The 18576-nt window shown below is 44.3% G+C and overlaps 1 protein-coding gene and 1 pseudogene across 3 annotated transcripts; both read left to right on the top strand.

Moving 5' to 3' along the window:
- Positions 1 to 281: 281 nt before the first annotated feature.
- LOC123133555 (uncharacterized) lies at positions 282 to 6783 on the top strand. 3 transcript variants are annotated; one of them, XR_006465291.1, is made up of 10 exons: positions 314 to 459; positions 1024 to 1232; positions 1319 to 2127; positions 2228 to 2322; positions 2413 to 2497; positions 3257 to 3303; positions 3424 to 3519; positions 3662 to 3763; positions 5431 to 5555; positions 5639 to 6783. XR_006465291.1 is itself a non-coding variant. In XM_044553024.1 (10 exons), exons 6-10 carry the CDS (start codon positions 3265 to 3267, stop codon positions 6024 to 6026), a joined length of 750 nt encoding a protein of 249 aa, XP_044408959.1. In that variant the 5' UTR covers positions 314 to 459; positions 1024 to 1232; positions 2082 to 2127; positions 2228 to 2322; positions 2413 to 2497; positions 3257 to 3264; the 3' UTR covers positions 6027 to 6745. The 3 variants fall into 3 exon arrangements, 2 of the variants coding, with proteins under 2 accessions (XP_044408960.1, XP_044408959.1); XM_044553024.1 differs by having other exon boundaries at positions 2082 to 2127; positions 5639 to 6745; XM_044553025.1 differs by lacking the exon at positions 1024 to 1232 and having other exon boundaries at positions 282 to 459; positions 2082 to 2127; positions 5639 to 6745.
- Positions 6784 to 7639: 856 nt separating this feature from the next.
- LOC123138859 (wall-associated receptor kinase 3-like) lies at positions 7640 to 17614 on the top strand (annotated as a pseudogene).
- The last annotated feature ends 962 nt before the right edge of the window (positions 17615 to 18576 follow it).

Genomic DNA, 18576 nt, shown 5'->3' with positions numbered 1-18576 from the left:
ACCGAGCATGGCGGCGGCGTGAGTAGGAGGATGTGTATTAGAGGAATCCTAAATACTTCAGAGTGCACGCGCACTATCTCCGCGAAACGAGCGGCCGAACGCGAGCCGCTCGATCAGCCCAGATCGTGCGGTCCTCGGCGTCAGGTCGTACCTGGTCGGGACGCGACCGAACGCGCACATGGCTGGGCCCGCCCGCAAGCGCCGCTCTCCTGCTCCAGATGGTTCGCGTCGCCTCGCACGCGTGGCACGGGCCCCACTTGGCATGGAGAAAGTAGACACAACGAAGGGTGAGCCACGCCTCTGTCTCCTTCCCTGATCCACTTCCCTCTCTTCTAGCTCTGTTCGTTCCCCAAATCCAGCGGTAAGAGGCAACCGCTGTCGCGACGCAGACGAAGACAGGGGGCAGGGAAGGGGAAGGGCTGGAGCGCGGCGGGGATCCGCTTCTTGTCGCCGGCGCAGGTACGGTCGCCCGCCAATTTTGCCTCGCATCTCTTGCTTCCCCATTTTTCCACCTGTCGTGGTCGGGGTCCCCCTTCATGGGCTCGCCGGAGAGGGGTTCTAGGGTTTCCGGTGGATGTCCGGCGAGTACCAGGTAGCTTTCGCGGAGGGCCGTGCCCACGACTAACTAGTCACGTCCGGTGGATTTTGGGAGTTCCTGTCTCGTCATGGGGAGTCAAGGGTGCGTGTTTTAGTGGATACGGGTTTCATGGCGACTCACCTCCATATCACGCATATTCGGCGAGGTATTCCGGCATGTCGCCCTTGTCTGATCCGGTGTGGCGATTTTTTGATTTTTTGAGCAGCGATTTGAGTTGGAATAGAAGGAAGGAAGTACATAAGAGGATAGTTCCGTTGTTTTTTCTCAACCCTCTCAAAATGCATCCGTGTGGTTCTCTGTTTTCTCATAAGTTTCATGCATATGAGTGACCAGTTGGCTAGTTTCTTGTAATAGTTGCATAGAAACACAAGTGTAGTTGGAGCAAAGACACAAAGAACTGAAGTATCTGAATCACTCTTCTCCAGGTTCCACAGCAGAGTAAACTTCCTCAAATAGATTTGAGAAGAAGCATCATAATGGATAAAATATTCAGCATCGTCCCTCAGCTGCAAGATAGCATGAGCCAGACTGTCGAGCCTGACTGCTCATTTTTCCTTGTTGTTCTGCTGCTGAGACTACCGGTCTCATGTTACTAAAATCCCAATAAATCAAACACCCAGCATGAAAAGCAAAGGTTCCAGGGCCAAAAGTCTCCTCCAACTCTATCGTTTTGAAACTTGCAGAGATACCAAATAACCAGCATTGCATCGCTTTTTGTAGGTGTCTCCTGATGCTTTTTACTTCTAAAGATGGCTCCTCGAGATAGCCTGGATACTTGTAGTCTGTCCTCCTTCGATTGGCACCCAACTAGGCCCGTCCCATGAGCTGATGGCCTTGCTGCTTGGGCTCCTGCTGGTGGAAATTGGGTCGCTGGCATTCTATGCATATAAGTGACCACTTGACTAGTTTCTTGTAATAGTTGCATAGAAACGCAAATGTAGTTGGATCAAATATATACATATCTCAGTTGGCTAGACAACTTAAGAAGTTGCACAGTGAGGGCTAATCCGTTGCACAATCGATGGTATTCAAATGGATATTATGTAAACTATGTTCAAGCAGTGTGTGCTTTTTGGTTGCACAGTCACGTGTGCTTTGTTGTCAAGGGTATGTGTTCATGCAAGAGTTTGCAGATCAAAGCAGTATATATCCTAGTCCGCTGCGCTTAGTCACACTTTGTAGAGGGAAGGTATATGTACTTGCAAGGTTGGCGGCTAGTTTAGTTTTGGCTCCAGTGCCTGAATCATGTTCAGGCAGTGTGTATGCTGATTTTTTGGCTGCACACTCATGTGTGCCCTGTTGGCCATAAAGTGCATCAAGTTGCACACATTTTGTTTTATTTTGTAGGTGTGCTTTGAAAAATCAGCATTAGTTGTTTACTTCATGGCAACTTTTTTTATATCAATTGTTTTTGCTCATTTTTTCTTTTATACATTTGGTTTGGTTGCTTCGACTAATTTGCTTGTATACATTTTTTTCACAGACCAAAAATGGTTGTAGAAGGAGATGCGATTCCAAGTGAAGGAGAGGTATGTCGCTTTTTATAGCACTTTTGTTTTGCAATTATAATAACTGTTTTTTGGGGGTTTTTTCTGACCATGTTTTGTGTTTTATTTGTTCTATATGCAGGGGTCTACAAACCATTCTTCTCGGCGAAACTCGAAACGGCCGCCGAGCGGTAGCCGTGTCGTGCTGATATCGACGGGGAGGCAGAGGATGATGAGGTAAGTATCGAGCAAGTAGTGTGGGTGCATTTACCTTTTTTTTGCGCGCGCACGCACACAGACAAGTAACTTTTTCCATGCCTCCTTTAGGTCGGTGATCAATTCCACTTTGTGAAACGGCAAAAATGGAAGGCGACCATGCATGTGGAAGTTGTAGCTGGAGCTGGCACATCATGTGGGTTCTCGTTCAGTTTGCCACAGGGGATCTAGGGATGCTTTTGTTGTGGGTGCTTCATGAAATTGACCGATTATGCAGTTTTTTTGGGTGTTTCACGGGGTGGGTTAGTTGATACTTTTGTTTACACAAAACGCTATGTGCATTGGTGTGCTTGATTAAACTAGTTGGCTAGTCAGGCTTGTGCAGTTGCACAACAGACTCTATCTAGTTGGCTAGTCAGGCTTGTGCAGTTTGACAAGAGGCTCTACCTAGTTGGCTAGTCAGGCTTGTGCAGTTGCACAAGAGGTTCTACCTAGTTGGCTTCTCACTGGACTAAGCAATTGGTTTTCATTTTTTGTGTTATTGGAGGAGTCAATTTTGTGGATGTATATGACCTATGGAGCTTGGTGAGAAATGCGGTGGTTATACAGGGTTTGCGATGTGAGGGCTCTTAGGGTTAGTTGTTGTAGGAGTTTGCATATTTGTTTCTTTTTTAGCCATTTTTGTGCAACCGGGCAGCCCCCTTTGTGCAACTTGTTAGATAGAACTTACCAACATTGTGATAAAAAGAGCCAACTTAATTTTTGTTCTGATGGAGTATTGTGTTTTGGGTGGCACTTATTTTTTGTTCAACTAGGTAGCAAATCATGTGCAACTTATCTTTTAATTCAAACTAGCCAACTTCATATATAAAAGTAGCCAACCCACCACATTTTCTCTCCCCTGTGCAACTTCTGTTAATTTGACTAATACATTGTTCACATTTTTTTGTTGCAGAGACCAAAATGGCTAGAGAAGGAGATGTGCCTGACAATGAAACAGAGGTTGCCATTTTTTCTTTTTACCCTATTAGCACTTTATTTTTTTGGGTTTTATCCTCTGACCGTTTTATTATGCCCTTTTCTTTTACCCTCTTAGCATCCCAATGTTTTTGTTCATTGTAGGGTTATGCAAATCCCATCTCACGACGGAACTCAAAAAGGGCTGCTAAGCGGCAGCCGCATGGCGATGATAAGGACGGGGATGAAGAGGGTGACGATGTGAGTGGAGAACAGCAATCCTTTGGAATTTATTTTCCTTCATTTTTCTTTTGTCCTTTAGGTTTTTTATATGGCACATATACATGTTTAATTTTTTCTCAACCCCTTATGCTTGTTCATTTTTTTTCTTACACAACTTTAGGGTGTCGAAAGATTCCTCTTAGTAAAACTGCAGAGAAGAAAGGTGCGCACGGAGGCAGTATCCAAAGGGATAGATGCCACATCTTCTGCAGCAGTCGCTGAGGTAACATAAAATTCCATCAGGAATATTTTTTACTCCACATACAGGCAGCCAAGTGTATTAATTTTCATACATAGTTGCAGAAGGACTAATTAAGCTTTGGCATGCTCAAATTTCTCAGTTGCTCAACGTTGCCTCTTCAAGTTTTTTAGAATTGTCCCAAGAGTATGTAACGACTTGGCATCCTTAGGCTTTCTAGTTGCAGAATAGTATCTAATTAGTTGGCAACCTCAGTAATTCTAGCTGGACAACATTATACAACTAGTTGACATCCTCGGCTTCTCTAGGGCACAAGAACTCAGATTAGTCCCATCTTAAAAAATGAGGATTGCCCAACAGTATCTAATGACTTGGCACCCTCTGCAATTCTAGTTGGACGACATTATCCAAGTAGTTGACATCCTCAACCTCTCTAGTTGCATAAGAACATCTCATTAGTTGGCATCATCAGCATTTCTAGTCGCACAAGAATATCTCATTAGTTGTCATCACCAGCATTTCTAGTTGCAGAACAAACAGGATATCAAGTTGCCATCCTCAACTTTTTAATTTAGTTTTCCAGAGAATAAATATTTGTACCTAAATTCTTAAAAAAGCGCGCGCGCTATTTGGAGCAGGTGAGCGGCCGACTCCTGGCCGCACGATCCTCAATTTTAGTTGGCATCCACAACTAAAAATCAGGAGTTGGCATCCCCAACTTTTTTTAATAATTGGACAACAATGCCACATGAGTTGGCATCTTCAACTTCTTTAGTTGCACAAGAACCATTCAGTAGTTGGCATCCTCATGTGTTCACATGCATACGATTTTCTAGGTTTGCATATGCACTTGAATGTAGTTGCCCTACTTATTTGGAAGATTATAATCTTTTAAAATTCACTATTTTTTCATTTCTTGTGTTTAGACAGGCTAAATTCATGTTTATCAGTTCAAAATTCATTATATAGTTGCACAAACATGCAACATGAATTGCATGCAGCAGTACTTGCAGTTGCACAAAATAGATGATGTTACATAACACCCAGCATAAAGTTTGTTTGGAATTCTACATACATAATATTATCTAAAACCAAAATGAATATGAAATTATATGATTTGGCATCTTCTACTTTTATATGAGTTGAAGATGCCAACTATGGAAATTCAAACCCCACAAGTAGATGGGTATGGGAGTGTTGTCAATTTGCACACTTGTACTGGTGAAGTTGCACAAATACAAGTCAGAGGTGGTTCATTTTTTCTCAGGCTTCTTTTTTGCATCATATGCATGTTTTCCAGGTTATGGGGTGGATGAGCTGTTGTAGGTTTGTGCACACAATTCTAAGCTACAAAGTCACATATAATACTACCGTGTGGAAAATCAAAGGAAAAACACATGCAAATGAGATTCTTGTCTAGTTGGTAGTTATGTTTTCATAGTGCCTACAATATACTTTTATTTTCTTTTGTCTGCTACATAGACATTGGTTCTTCTACATTATGTGTGAAATAATACTATCTATGTGCTCTCTTCCATATATTTGAACACTTTTCTGCATTTTGTTGCACACATTGCTGCAAAAGTTGGCTAGTCCCATGATGTAGTTGCATGAAAATCACTTGAAATTGCACAGGTACCATATATTCCTGTTTTTGATCTCTGTTTATGCTTTCTTCAACTATGGAGAAGCTACTTTTGCAAGGAGAAATTTGGTTAGGGGGGAAAGGGGAAGTCAAGGAGGAAGGATCTGAACAGGAGGAGAAAGGATCACCTCCTTTTCACCCTTGTTGGTGCTGCCTGGTATTTTCTGATATGTATGTCCTTCCTCTTTCTTTTTTTACGTAGAAAATTGTTCCAATTCTATTGTTATTTCACCTTGATTCATCTGCCATGGCAGCTCTGGCGATGGAGATCCAGACCTGGGAACCCCTTGTTCATCAGGGAAGAAGGTGGGGGCTTGGGGAAAAGAAGTTGGTGGCCAGGAGGGTGTGAGAGCTTCTGAAGGGGATGGGAGGGCATGTGATGGCCCGAGGACTGCGTCCAGTGTGTGGTTTGTTGAGTTGGCATGCATCTGCTGCTACCGGTGGAGGGCTTTCCTTTTCTGGGATCGATGGGGACCGAATCTTTTCTTTTCTGGGGGCCGCTCGGGACCGCTAGGGAGCGGCCGGCCGCTCCCTAGATGCGTCCTAGAGGAATACGGGAAAGTGTTTTTTCAGCCAAGATTGAAGGGTTACGGGGAAACTAAACTGGTTTCCTTGCCTGTTGGCTTTGCTGGGCGATGCTAGCCTTGCCGATGCAGGCTAGCCAAATTGGCTCGCCCGCTTGATGGAAGGAAAAGCTGGAAACCACAGGCAACGAGGTACGATCGCCCACGAACCAAATAATTGGCTTCCTTGCTAGGCTGGGCAAGGCAAGCGCTTGCCAAGGAACCAAACAGACCTGGCATGGGTGGGTAGTTTTTTTTGATTTAATGGTTGAGATTTTCTAATCTAACAAATAGATGGTTGGATGTTTATAATTTTTGTGGCTTAATTTAGAGAGAGAGGATATGGAACAGATCGAGGTTTTATTTTCTTTTCACGTGCGTGAGCGAAGGTCTTTGGTTTTTTTTACATGGTGAGATAACTTATTAAGGGCATTGGTGGGGAATTTTCATTCTTTTCAATCCATTGGTTGTGCTGGCCTAATCGATTTCAATTGACGGCTAGATGTTTCTAATTATTGTGAAATTTTCTAGGTAATTCTCTTTTTTCTGGTTACCCCGTAAAGCACTTTTTATATATAAATAGATCCCTCTCCAGACATCGGCCTTGCGGGCGACGGACACTCCACCGTCATGAGCACATGCCTGAGTAGCGCGTTCCACACCAACGGACACCGCATCGTCATGAGCACATACCCGAGGAGCGCATCCGACACCAACGACTCTAATCAATTTGTCGGACTACCGGCCCTCATCGACAAACTGACGCCGGAGGGTTCTCACCTGGTGCACAGGACGCCCGCAACAGCTATGAAGTTTCCCGCTCGTCTCGGGATTATCTTGCTTATGGATAATGGCTCATCATTGGCCAATGTGAGCTCAGATCCGGAACTCTGCAAGAGCAAGCAAAGCCATTGCTATACATGCGAGTGCAGGGACGGCTTGTATGGCAACCCCTATGTCCCTGACGCATCCAAAGGTTTGAAACTAATTTTCCATATAATAATACAATATATACGGATATACTAAATTTTACCCATCCTTTAAAGGCGAGCGCAACAAATCCTTTAAAGGCGAGCAACAATGCTGCAACTTTACTTTCCTACCACACTCATTAATGCAGCAGACTCCTATTCTCCGATTATACTACTCCACTTCTATCTTTCCTTCTCATATATTCATTTTCTGCTAATATTTTCATTTTCGTTCATACCGTCTGTTACAACTCCCTCCTTTCCCAAATATAAGTCTTTTTAGAGATTTCAAAATGAACTACAAAAAAATGTGTATAGATGTAGTTTAGAGTGTAGATTCATTCATTTTACTCCGTATGTAGTCCATATTGAAATCTCTTAAAACACTTATATTTAGGAATGGATGGAGTAGTTCAGAGATCGAGGGTACTTACGCATGAACCACCACTTTCAGAAATAAACAGTGCTTAATTTTTTCTAGCTTTGAATATTAATACGAAAACTAATCCCTCCGTCCAAAGATAAGTGTCTCAACTATAGTAGAACTTTGTGCTAAAGTTAGTAGAAAGTGGAGACACTTATTGGAGGGAGTATTATTTTTGAACATAATATGAAAAAGCAAATAATTACAAGAACATATTGTTTACTACTTCCATCCGTAAACACAATATGATTTTCTTTGCAACTTTCTTGATAATTTGTTGTGGTTTTTATGATTAAGATGGAGCCTCGAAAGATTTCTGCAATTAGTAAATAGAAGATTTATAATATCTTGTAGAAAACTGTACCATCTGAAAGTACTCAGTGAGTCAAATTGCTCATAGTATTTATATACATGAAAATGGAAATGTTTCTTTTTTCAGGTACAAAAATAATTATTGGGGTCACTATTGGGGTGGTCCTCTTACTTTTGGCTCTCATTGCATACTTCACTTCCTACAAATTTAAGCATTGGAGCACACAAAGTTTGGAATGGAAGTATTTCAAGAAAAATCGTGGGCAATTGTTGCAACAGTTGGTACCTCAAAGGGGGTATATTGCAGAGAAAATGATCATAACCTTGGAAGGTCTAGAGAAAGCAACAAACAATTTCGATAAAGCGCATGAACTCGGTAGAGGCGGGCATGCTATCGTCTATAAAGGGATTTTGTCAGACCTCCATATTGTGGCCATCAAGAAACCAACAATGGTGGGCCAAAGGGAGATTGATGAGTTTATTAATGAGGTTGCTATCCTATCACAAATCAACCACAGGAATATTGTAAAACTATATGGTTGTTGTCTTGAAACAGAAGTACCATTGTTGGTCTATGAGTTCATATCCAATGGAACTCTTTATGGTCATCTCCATGTTGAAGGACCAAGATCATTACCATGGGATGCTAGGCTACGTATAGCAACTGAAATAGAAAAATCTCTAGCCTATCTTCACTCAACAGTTATAATACCTATCATCCACGGAGATGTCAAGCCTGCTAACATACTTCTGGACGATACACTAACAACAAATATAGGAGACTTTGGCGCTTCAAGGTATATTCCATCGGACAAAGTAGGGTTAACAACAATGGTCCAAGGTACAATAGGATATCTGGACCCGATGTACTTCCGCACGTGCCGCCTCACGGTGAAAGGTGATGTTTATAGCTTTGGTGTTATGCGTATAGAGTTGATGACGAGAAAGAAGCCATTCAACTATATGGATTCTGAAGGCAATGGCCTCGTGGCACATTTTTCTACCTTATTTGCAGAAGGCAGTCTGTTACAAGTATTAGATCCACAAGTTATGGATGAGGGGCAATAAAATAGAAGAAATTGCCAGAATTGCGATATCATGTGTAAAATTAAGAGGGGAGGAACGAGCAACCATGAGTCAAGTGGAGATGAGGCTGGAAGCCGCTCAACCACACGAGGAATTTGAAACAATTTCTCCATCAACTTGAGATGGAGGAAGCAGCGAGGGATTAACTATTGGAAATATGCCCTAGAGGCAATGATAAAAGGATTATTATTATATTTCTTTGTTCATGATAGTTGTCTTTTATTCATGCTATAATTGTATTATCCGGAAATCGTAATACACGTGTGAATAATTAGACCACAACATGTCCCTAGTGAGCCTCTAGTTGACTAGCTCATTGATCAACAGATAGTCATGGTTTCCTCACTATGGACATTGGATGTCATTGATAACGGGATCACATCATTAGGAGAATGATGTGATGGACAAGACCCAATCCTAAGCATAGCACAAGATCGTGTAGTTCGTTTTGCTAGAGCTTTTCCAATGTCAAGTATCTCTTCCTTAGACCATGAGATCGTGTAACTCCCGGATACCGTAGGAGTGCTTTGGGTGTACCAAACGTCACAAAGTAACTAGGTGACTATAAAGGTATGCTACGGGTATCTTCGAAAGTGTCTGTTGGATTTGTCACTCCGTATTATGGAGAGGTATCACTGGGCCCACTCAGTAGTGCATCATCGTAATGAGCTCAACGTGACCATGTGTCTGGTCACGGGATCATGCATTACGGTACGAATAAAGTGACTTGCCGGTAACGAGATTGAACAAGTTATTGGGATACCGACGATCGAATCTCGGGCAAGTAACATACCGTTTGACAAAGGGAATTGTATACGGGGTTACTTGAATCCTCGACATCGTGGTTCATCCGATGAGATCATCGAGGAGCATGTGGGAGCCAACATGGGTATCCAGATCCCGCTGTTGGTTATTGACCGGAGAGCCGTCTCGGTCATATCTACGTGTCTCCCGAACCCGTAGGGTCTACACACTTAAGGTTCGGTGATGCTAGGGTTGTATGAATATGAGTATGCAGCAAACCTAAAGTTGTTCGGAGTACCTAAAGGTGATCCCGGACGTCACGAGGAGTTCAGGAATGGCCCGGAGGTAAAGAATTATATATAGGAAGTGCAGCTTCGGCCATCGGGAGAGTTTCGAGGGTCACCGGTATTGTACTGGGACCACCGGAAGGGTCCCGGGGGTCCACCCGGTGGGGCCACCTATCCCGGAGGGCCCCGTGGGATGAAGTGGGAGGGGAACCAGCCCCTAGTGGGCTGGTGCGCCCCCCCTTGGGCCCCCCTGCGCCTAGGGTTGGAAACCCTAGGGTGGGGGGGCGCCTCCACTTGCCTTGGGGGGCACTCCACCCGCCTGGCCGTCGCCCCCCCCCCTTGGGAGATCCCATCTCCAGGGCCCCCCCCCCCAGGTGGCCTATACAAAGGGGGGGGGAGGGAGGGAAGCCGCACCCTGAAGTCTTGGCGCCTCCCTCTCCCCTCCTACACCTCCTCCTCCTGTAGTCGCTTGGCGAAGCCCTGCCGGAACCCTGCTGCATCCACCACCACGCCGTCGTGCTGGTGGATCTTCATCAACCTCTCCTTCCCCCTTGCTGGATCAAGAAGGAGGAGATGTCACGCTGACCGTACGTGTGTTGAACGCGGAGGTGCCATCCGTTCGGCGCTAGGATCTCCGGTGATTTGGATCACGACGAGAACGACTCCCTCAACCCCGTTCTCTTGAACGCTTCCGCACGCGATCTACAAGGGTATGCAGATGCATCTCTCTCTCTCGTTGTTAGATGAACTCATAGATTGATCTTGGTGAACGTAGGAAATTTTTTATTTTATGCAACGTTCCCCAACAGTGGCATCATGAGCTAGGTCTATGCGTAGTTCTCTATTGCACAAGTAGAACACAAATCTGTTGTGGGCGTAGATCTTGTCAACTTGCTTGCCACTACTAGTCTTATCTTGCTTCAGCGGTATTATGGGATGAAGCGGCCCGGACCGACCTTACACGTACGCTTACGTGAGACAGGTTCCACCGACTGACATGCACTAGTTGCATAAGGTGGCTAGCGGGTGTCTGTCTCTCCCAGTTTAGTTGGAGCGGATTCGATGAAAAGGGTCCTTATGAAGGGTAAATAGAAGTTGACAAAATAACGTTGTGGTTATTCGTAGGTAAGAAAACGTTCTTGCTAGAACCCAATTGCAGCCACGTAAAAGATGCAACAACAATTAGAGGACGTCTAACTTGTTTTTGCAGCAATTGCTATGTGATGTGATATGGCCAAAAGTTGTGATGAATGATGAATGATATATTGTGATGTATGAGATCATGTTCTTGTAATAGGAATCACGACTTGCATGTCGATGAGTATGACAACCGACAGGAGCCATAGGAGTTGTCTTAATTATTGTATGACCTGAGTGTCAATGATTTAACGCCATGTAATTACTTTACTTTATTGCGAAACCGTTAGCCATAGTAGTAGAAGTAATAGTTGGGGAGCAACTTCATAGAGACATGATGATGGAGATCATGGTGTCATGCCGGTGACGAAGATGATCATGGAGCCCCGAAGATGGAGATCAAAGGAGCTATATGATATTGGCCATATCATGTCACTACTATATATAATTGCATGTGATGTTTATTATGTTTATGCATCTTGTTTACTTAGAACGGCGGTAGTAAATAAGATGATCCCTCATAATAATTTCAAGAAGGTGTTCCCCCTAACTGTGCGCTGTTGCTAAAGTTCGTCGTTTCGAAGCACCACGTGATGATCGGGTGTGATAGATTCCTACATTCACATACAACGGGTGTAAGACAGTTTTACACATGCAAAAACACTTTGGTTAACTTGACGAGCCTAGCATGTACAGACATGGCCTCGGAACACAGAGACCGAAAGGTCGAACATGAGTCGTATGGAAGATACGATCAACATGGAGATGTTCACCGATGATGACTAGTCCATCTCACGTGATGATCGGACACGGCCTAGTCAACTCGGATCGTGTAACACTTAGATGACTAGAGGGATGTCAAATCTGAGTGGGAGTTCATTAAAATAATTTGATTAGATGAACTTAATTATCATGAACTTAGTCTAAAATCTTTGCAAAATATGTCTTGTAGATCAAATGGCCAACGCTCATGTCAACATGAACTTCAACGCGTTTCTAGAGAAAACCAAGCTGAAAGATGATGGCGGCAACTATACGGACTGGGTCCGGAACCTGAGGATCATCCTCATAGCTGCCAAGAAAGCATATGTCCTAGAAGGACCGCTAGGTGAAGCTCCCATCCCAGAGAACCAAGACGTTATGAACACTTGGCAGTCACGTGCTGATGATTACTCCCTTGTTCAGTGCGGCATGCTTTACAGCTTCGAACTGGGGCTCCAAAAGCGTTTTGAGCAACACGGAGCATATGAGATGTTCGAGGAGCTGAAAATGGTTTTTCAAGCTCACGCCCGGGTCGAGAGATATGAAGTCTCCGACAAGTTCTATAGTTGTAAGATGGAGGTAAATTGTTTTGTCAGTGAGCACATACTCAAAATGTCTGGGTTGCACAACCGCCCGTCCCAGCTGGACGAGGCGGTCATTGACAGAATCCTTCAGTCGCTCCCACCGAGCTACAAGAGCTTTGTGATGAACTACAATATGCAGGGGATGGTAAAGACTATTCCTGAAGTACTTTCGATGCTGAAGTCAGCAGAGGTTGAAATCAAGAAAGAACATCAAGTGTTGATGGTCAATAAAACCACTTAGTTCAAGCAGGGCAAGGGTAAGAAGAACTTTAAGAAGGACGGCAAAGATGTTGCCGGGCTCGGTAAGACAATTGCCGGGAAGAAGTCAAAGAATGGACCCAAGCTTGAGACTGAGTGCTTTTATTGCAAAGGGAAGGGTCACTGGAAGCGGAACTGCCCCAAATACTTAGCGGACAAGAAGGCCGGCAACACTAAAGGTATATGTGATATACATGTAATTGATGTGTACCTTACCAGTACTCGTATTAACTCCTGGGTATTTGATACCGGTGCCGTTGCTCATATTTGTAACTCACAGCAGGAGCTGCGGAATAAGCGGAGACTGGCGAAGGACGAGGTGACGATGCACGTCGGGAATGGTTCCAAGGTCGATGTGATCGCCGCCGGCATGCTACCTCTACGTTTACCTACGTGATTAGTTTTAAACCTCAATAATTGTTATTTAGTGCCAAGTTTGAGCATGAACATTGTATCTGGATCTCATTTAATGCGAGATGGCTACTCATTTAAATCCGAGAATAATGGTTGTTCTATTTATATGAGAGATATGTTTTATGATCATGCCCCGATGGTCAATGGTTTATTCTTAATGAATCTCGAACGTAATATTACACATATTCATAATATGAATACCAAAAGATGGAAAGTTGATAATGATAGTCCCACATACTTGTGGCACTGCCGCCTTGGTCAGATTGGTGTCAAGCGCATGAAGAAGCTCCATGCGGATGGACTTTTAGAGTCTCTCGATTATGAATCATTTGACACATGCAAACCTTGCCTCATGGGCAAAATGACCAAGACTCCATTCTCCGGAACAATTGAGCGAGCAACCAACTTATTGGAAATCATACATACTGATGTGTGTGGTCCAATGAGTGTTGAGGCTCGCGGAGGATATCGTTATGTTCTCACTCTCACTGATGACTTAAGTATATATGGGTATGTCTACTTGATGAAACACAAGTCTGAGACCTTTGAAAAGTTCAAAGAATTTCAGAATGAAGTAGAGAATCAACGTGTCCGAAAGATAAAATTCTTACGATCAGATTGTGGAGGAGAATATTTAAGTCACGAATTTGGTACGCACTTAAGAAAATGTGGAATCGTTTCACAAGTCACGCCGCCTGGAACACCTCAGCGTAATGGTGTGTCCAAATGTCGTAATCGCACTCTATTGGATATGGTGTGATCTATGATGTCTCTTACCAATTTACTGCTATCATTTTGGGGATACGCTCTAGAGACAACTACATTCACTTTAAATAGGGCACCGTCTAAATCCGTTGAGACGACACCATATGAATTATGGTTTGGGAACAAACCTAAGCTTTCGTTTCTAAAAGTTTGGGAATGCGATGCTTATGTGAAGAAACTTCAACCTGAAAAGCTCGAATCCAAGTCGAAAAATGCATCTTCATAGGATCCCCCAAGGAAACCATTGGGTATACCTTCTACCTTAGATCCGAAGGCAAGATCTTTGTTGCCAAGAACAGATCCTTTCTGGAAAAAGAGTTTCTCTCGAAAGGAGTAAGTGGGAGGAAAGTAGAACCCGATGAAGTACTACCTCTTGAACCGGAAAGTAGTGCAGCTCAGGAAAATGTTCCTGTGGTGCCTACACCGACTGGAGAGGAAATTAATGATGATGATCAAGGTACTTCGGATCAAGTTGCTACTGAACTTCGTAGGTCCACGAGGACATGGTCCACACCAGAGTGGTATGGCAACCCTGTCCTGGAAATAATGTTGTTAGACAACGGTGAACCTTCGAACTATGAAGAAGCGATCGCGGGCCCAGATTCCAACAAATGGCTAGAAGCCATGCAATCCGAGATAGAATCCATGTATGAAAGCAAAGTATGGACTTTGACAGACTTGCCCGATGATCGGCGAGCGATAGAAAACAAATGGATCTTTAAGAAGAAGACGGACGCGGATGGTAATGTTACCATCTATAAAGCTTGACTTGTTGCTAAGGGTTATCGACAAGTTTAAGGGGTTGACTACGATGAGACTTTCTCTCCCGTAGCAAAGCTGAAGTCCGTCCGAATCATGTTAGCAATTGCCGCATACTATGACTATGAGATATGGCAGATGGACGTCAAAACGGCATTCCTTAACGGCTATCTTAAGGAAGAGCTGTATATGATGCAGCCGGAAGGTTTTGTCGATCCTAAGAATGCTAAAAAAGTATGCAAGCTCTAGCGGTCCATTTATGGGCTGGTGCAAGCATCTCGGAGTTGGAACATTCGCTTTGATGAGATGATCAATGCGTTTGGGTTTATGCAGACTTATGGAGAAGCTTGCGTTTACAAGAAAGTGAGTGGGAGCTTTGTAGCATTTCTTATATTATATGTAGATGACATACTTTTGATGGGAAATGATATAGAACTTTTGGACAGCATTAAGGCCTACTTGAATAAGTGTTTTTCAATGAAGGACCTTGGAGAAGCTGCTTACATATTAGGCATCAAGATCTATAGGGATAGATCGAGACGCCTCATAGGTCTTTCACAAAGCACATACCTTGATAAGATATTGAAGAAGTTCAATATGGATCAGTCCAAGAAAGGGTTCTTGCCTGTATTGCAAGGTGTGAGATTGAGCTCGGCTCAATGCCAGACCACGGCGGAAGATAAAGAAGAGATGAGTGTCATCCCCTATGCCTCAGCAATAGGATCTATTATGTATGCCATGCTGTGTACCAGACCAGATATAAACCTTGCCATAAGTTTGGTAGGTAGGTACCAAAGTAATCCCGGCAAGGAACACTAGACAGCGGTCAAGAATATCCTAAAGTACATGAAAAGAACAAAGGACATGTTTCTCGTTTATGGAGGTGACGAAGAGCTCGTCATAAAGTGTTACGTTGACGCTAGCTTCGACACAGATCTGGATGACTCTAAGTCACAAACCGGATACGTGTATATGTTGAATCGTGGAGCAGTAAGCTGATGCAGTTGCAAGCAGAGCGTCGTGGCGGAGTACATGGCAGCCTCGGAGGCAGCGCATGAAGCAATATGGATGAAGGAGTTCATCACCGACCTAGGAGTCATACCCAATGCGTCGGGGCCGATCACTCTCTTCTGTGACAACACTGGAGCTATTGCCCTTGCCAAGGAGCCCAGGTTTCACAAGAAGACCAGGCACATCAAGCGTCGTTTCAACTCCATCCGTGAAAATGTTCAAGATGGAGACATAGATATTTGCAAAGTACACACGGATCTGAATGTCGCAGATCCGTTGACTAAACCTCTTTCATGAGCAAGACATGATCAACACCAGAACTCTATGGGTGTTCGATACATCACAATGTAACTAGATTATTGACTCTAGTGCAAGTGGGAGACTGTTGGAAATATGCCCTAGAGGCAATAATAAAAGGATTATTATTATATTTCTTTGTTCATGATAGTTGTCTTTTATTCATGCTATAATTGTATTATCCGGAAATCGTAATACACGTGTGAATACTTAGACCACAACATGTCCCTAGTGAGCCTCTAGTTGACTAGCTTGTTGATCAACAGATAGTCATGGTTTCCTGACTATGGACATTGGATGTCATTGATAACGGGATCACATCATTAGGAGAATGATGTGATGGACAAGACCCAATCCTAAGCATAGCACAAGATCGTGTAGTTCGTTTTGCTAGAGCTTTTCCAATGTCAAGTATCTCTTCCTTAGACCATGAGATCGTGTAACTCCCGGATACCGTACGAGTGCTTTGGGTGTACCAAACATCACAACGTAACTGGGTGACTCTAAAGGTATGCTGCGGGTATCTCCGAAAGTGTCTATTGGGTTGACATGGATCGAGACTGGGATTTGTCACTCCGTATTACAGAGAGGTATCACTGGGCCCACTCAGTAGTGCATCATCATAATGAGCTCAAAGTGACCAAGTGTCTGGTCACGGGATCATGCATTATGGTACGAGTAAAGTGACTTGCCGGTAACGAGATTGAACGAGGTATTGGGATACCGACGATCGAATCTCGGGCAAGTAACATACCGATTGACAAAGGGAATTGTATACGGGATTACTTGAATCCTCGACATCGTGGTTCATCCGATGAGATCATCGAGGAGCATGTGGGAGCCAACATGGGTATCCAGATCCCGCTGTTGGTTATTGACCGAAGAGCCGTCTCGGTCATGTCTACGTGTCTCCCGAACCCGTAGGGTCTACACACTTAAGGTTCGGTGATGCTAGGGTTGTATGAATATGAGTATGCAGCAAACCTAAAGTTGTTCGGAGTACCTAAAGGTGATCCCGGACGTCACGAGGAGTTCAGGAATGGCCCGGAGGTAAAGAATTATATATAGGAAGTGCAGCTTCGGCCATCGGGAGAGTTTCGAGGGTCACCGGTATTGTACTGGGACCACCGGAAGGGTCCCGGGGGTCCACCCGGTGGGGCCACCTATCCCGGAGGGCGCCGTGGGCTGAAGTGGGAGGGGAACCAGCCCCTAGTGGGCTGGTGCGCCCCCTTGCCCCCTGCGCCTAGGGTTGGAAACCCTAGGGTGGGTGGGCGCCTCCACTTGCCTTGGGGGGCACTCCACCCCCCTGCCCCCCCCCCTTGGGAGATCCCATCTCCAGGGCCGGCGCACCCCCAGGGGGACTATATAAAGGGGGGGGGGGAGGGAGGGAAGCCGCAACCTGAAGTCTTGGCACCTCCCTCTCCCCTGCTACACCTCCTCCTCCCGTAGTCACTTGGCGAAACCCTACCGGAACCCTGATGCATCCACCACCACACCGTCGTGCTGCTGGATATTCATCAACCTCTCCTTCACCCCTTGCTGGATCAAGAAGGAGGAGACGTCACGCTGACCGTACGTGTGTTGAACGCGGAGGTGCCGTCCGTTCGGCGCTAGGATCTCCGGTGATTTGGATCACGATGAGAACGACTCCCTCAACCCCGTTCTCTTGAACACTTCCGCACGCGATCTACAAGGGTATGTAGATGCATCTCTCTCTCTCGTTGCTAGATGAACTCATAGATTGATCTTCGTGAACGTAGGAAAATTTTTATTTTATGCAACGTTCCCCAACATTAACTAGTAGGCAATATAGCATAGAAGAAGAGTACATGTTGTCTGCAAGATATCCACGGTAGCTAGTTTTGCTTACACATACTTAAGCATGGTGTGTGTTCGAAGATTTATGTGCACTCGGTAACCTTAAATAATTTAAAAGAATTTTTCCTCTGATAATCAGTTTCATTTACATGCATAGTGACATGGAAATGAAATGACAGTCATAATTCACTTGCAGTTGAACACAAATCTAGCAATGACAGGGCAGACTAACGACAACATGATCCTTTACATTGACTAACAGTTAATTGGCCATGTATAATTCAATTAACTTAATTTTTTTATTCATACTGAAATGCAGTGTACCATGCAAGAAGATATTAAGATTTCACCAATGACATTCAGTCTGTAAACAAAACACAACACAATACATAAAACAAATTCAATTATAGTAGAGCATAGAAGAACACAACACTGAAACCTGCACAATTGAGCTAAAGATTACAAATTCTTCCCAAGCATGTACAACAAAGCCTAGAATTCTCCTCCCAGTTAAAAACCCTTCAAAAGCAACCATCTTCTTCGAACTCTCACCATGGAAGATGCACTTCGGCTCGGATTCCAACACTGAGCTACATAAAGATGGATCCACTACACTGTCAGGGATTTCTTGCAAGAATTGTACGAAAATCAGGGGTTGAATAGAAACACATCGGGCAAATTTTAGAAGACCTAACCCTTGGAGATAAATTTGACTTACCAAGAGGTCTATCTCCGCACCAACAATGGACTTGCCGTCATCCAAGCTCTCCTCACCATCCCTCCACGATGCCATATAGCTCAAAGTAGATGAGCAGCTTAGAGAGAGAAGAGAGAGAGAGAGAGAGAGAGCAGTTGACGGAGATAGTATGTTTGTCTGTGTGTGACTATGATGGGTGATTTGGTAAGGTTCTGCGTAATGTGGCTGGTGACGTGAGAGAGGGAGACCGAACCAGGCTAGTGACTGAACGTGTTGTGTGCCATGACCAGACCAGGTGCGGGT

This window comes from Triticum aestivum, chromosome 6B, assembly GCF_018294505.1.
Source record: "Triticum aestivum cultivar Chinese Spring chromosome 6B, IWGSC CS RefSeq v2.1, whole genome shotgun sequence".
Taxonomy (NCBI): domain Eukaryota; kingdom Viridiplantae; phylum Streptophyta; class Magnoliopsida; order Poales; family Poaceae; genus Triticum; species Triticum aestivum.
This window is presented reverse-complemented; position numbering and strand designations above follow the sequence as displayed.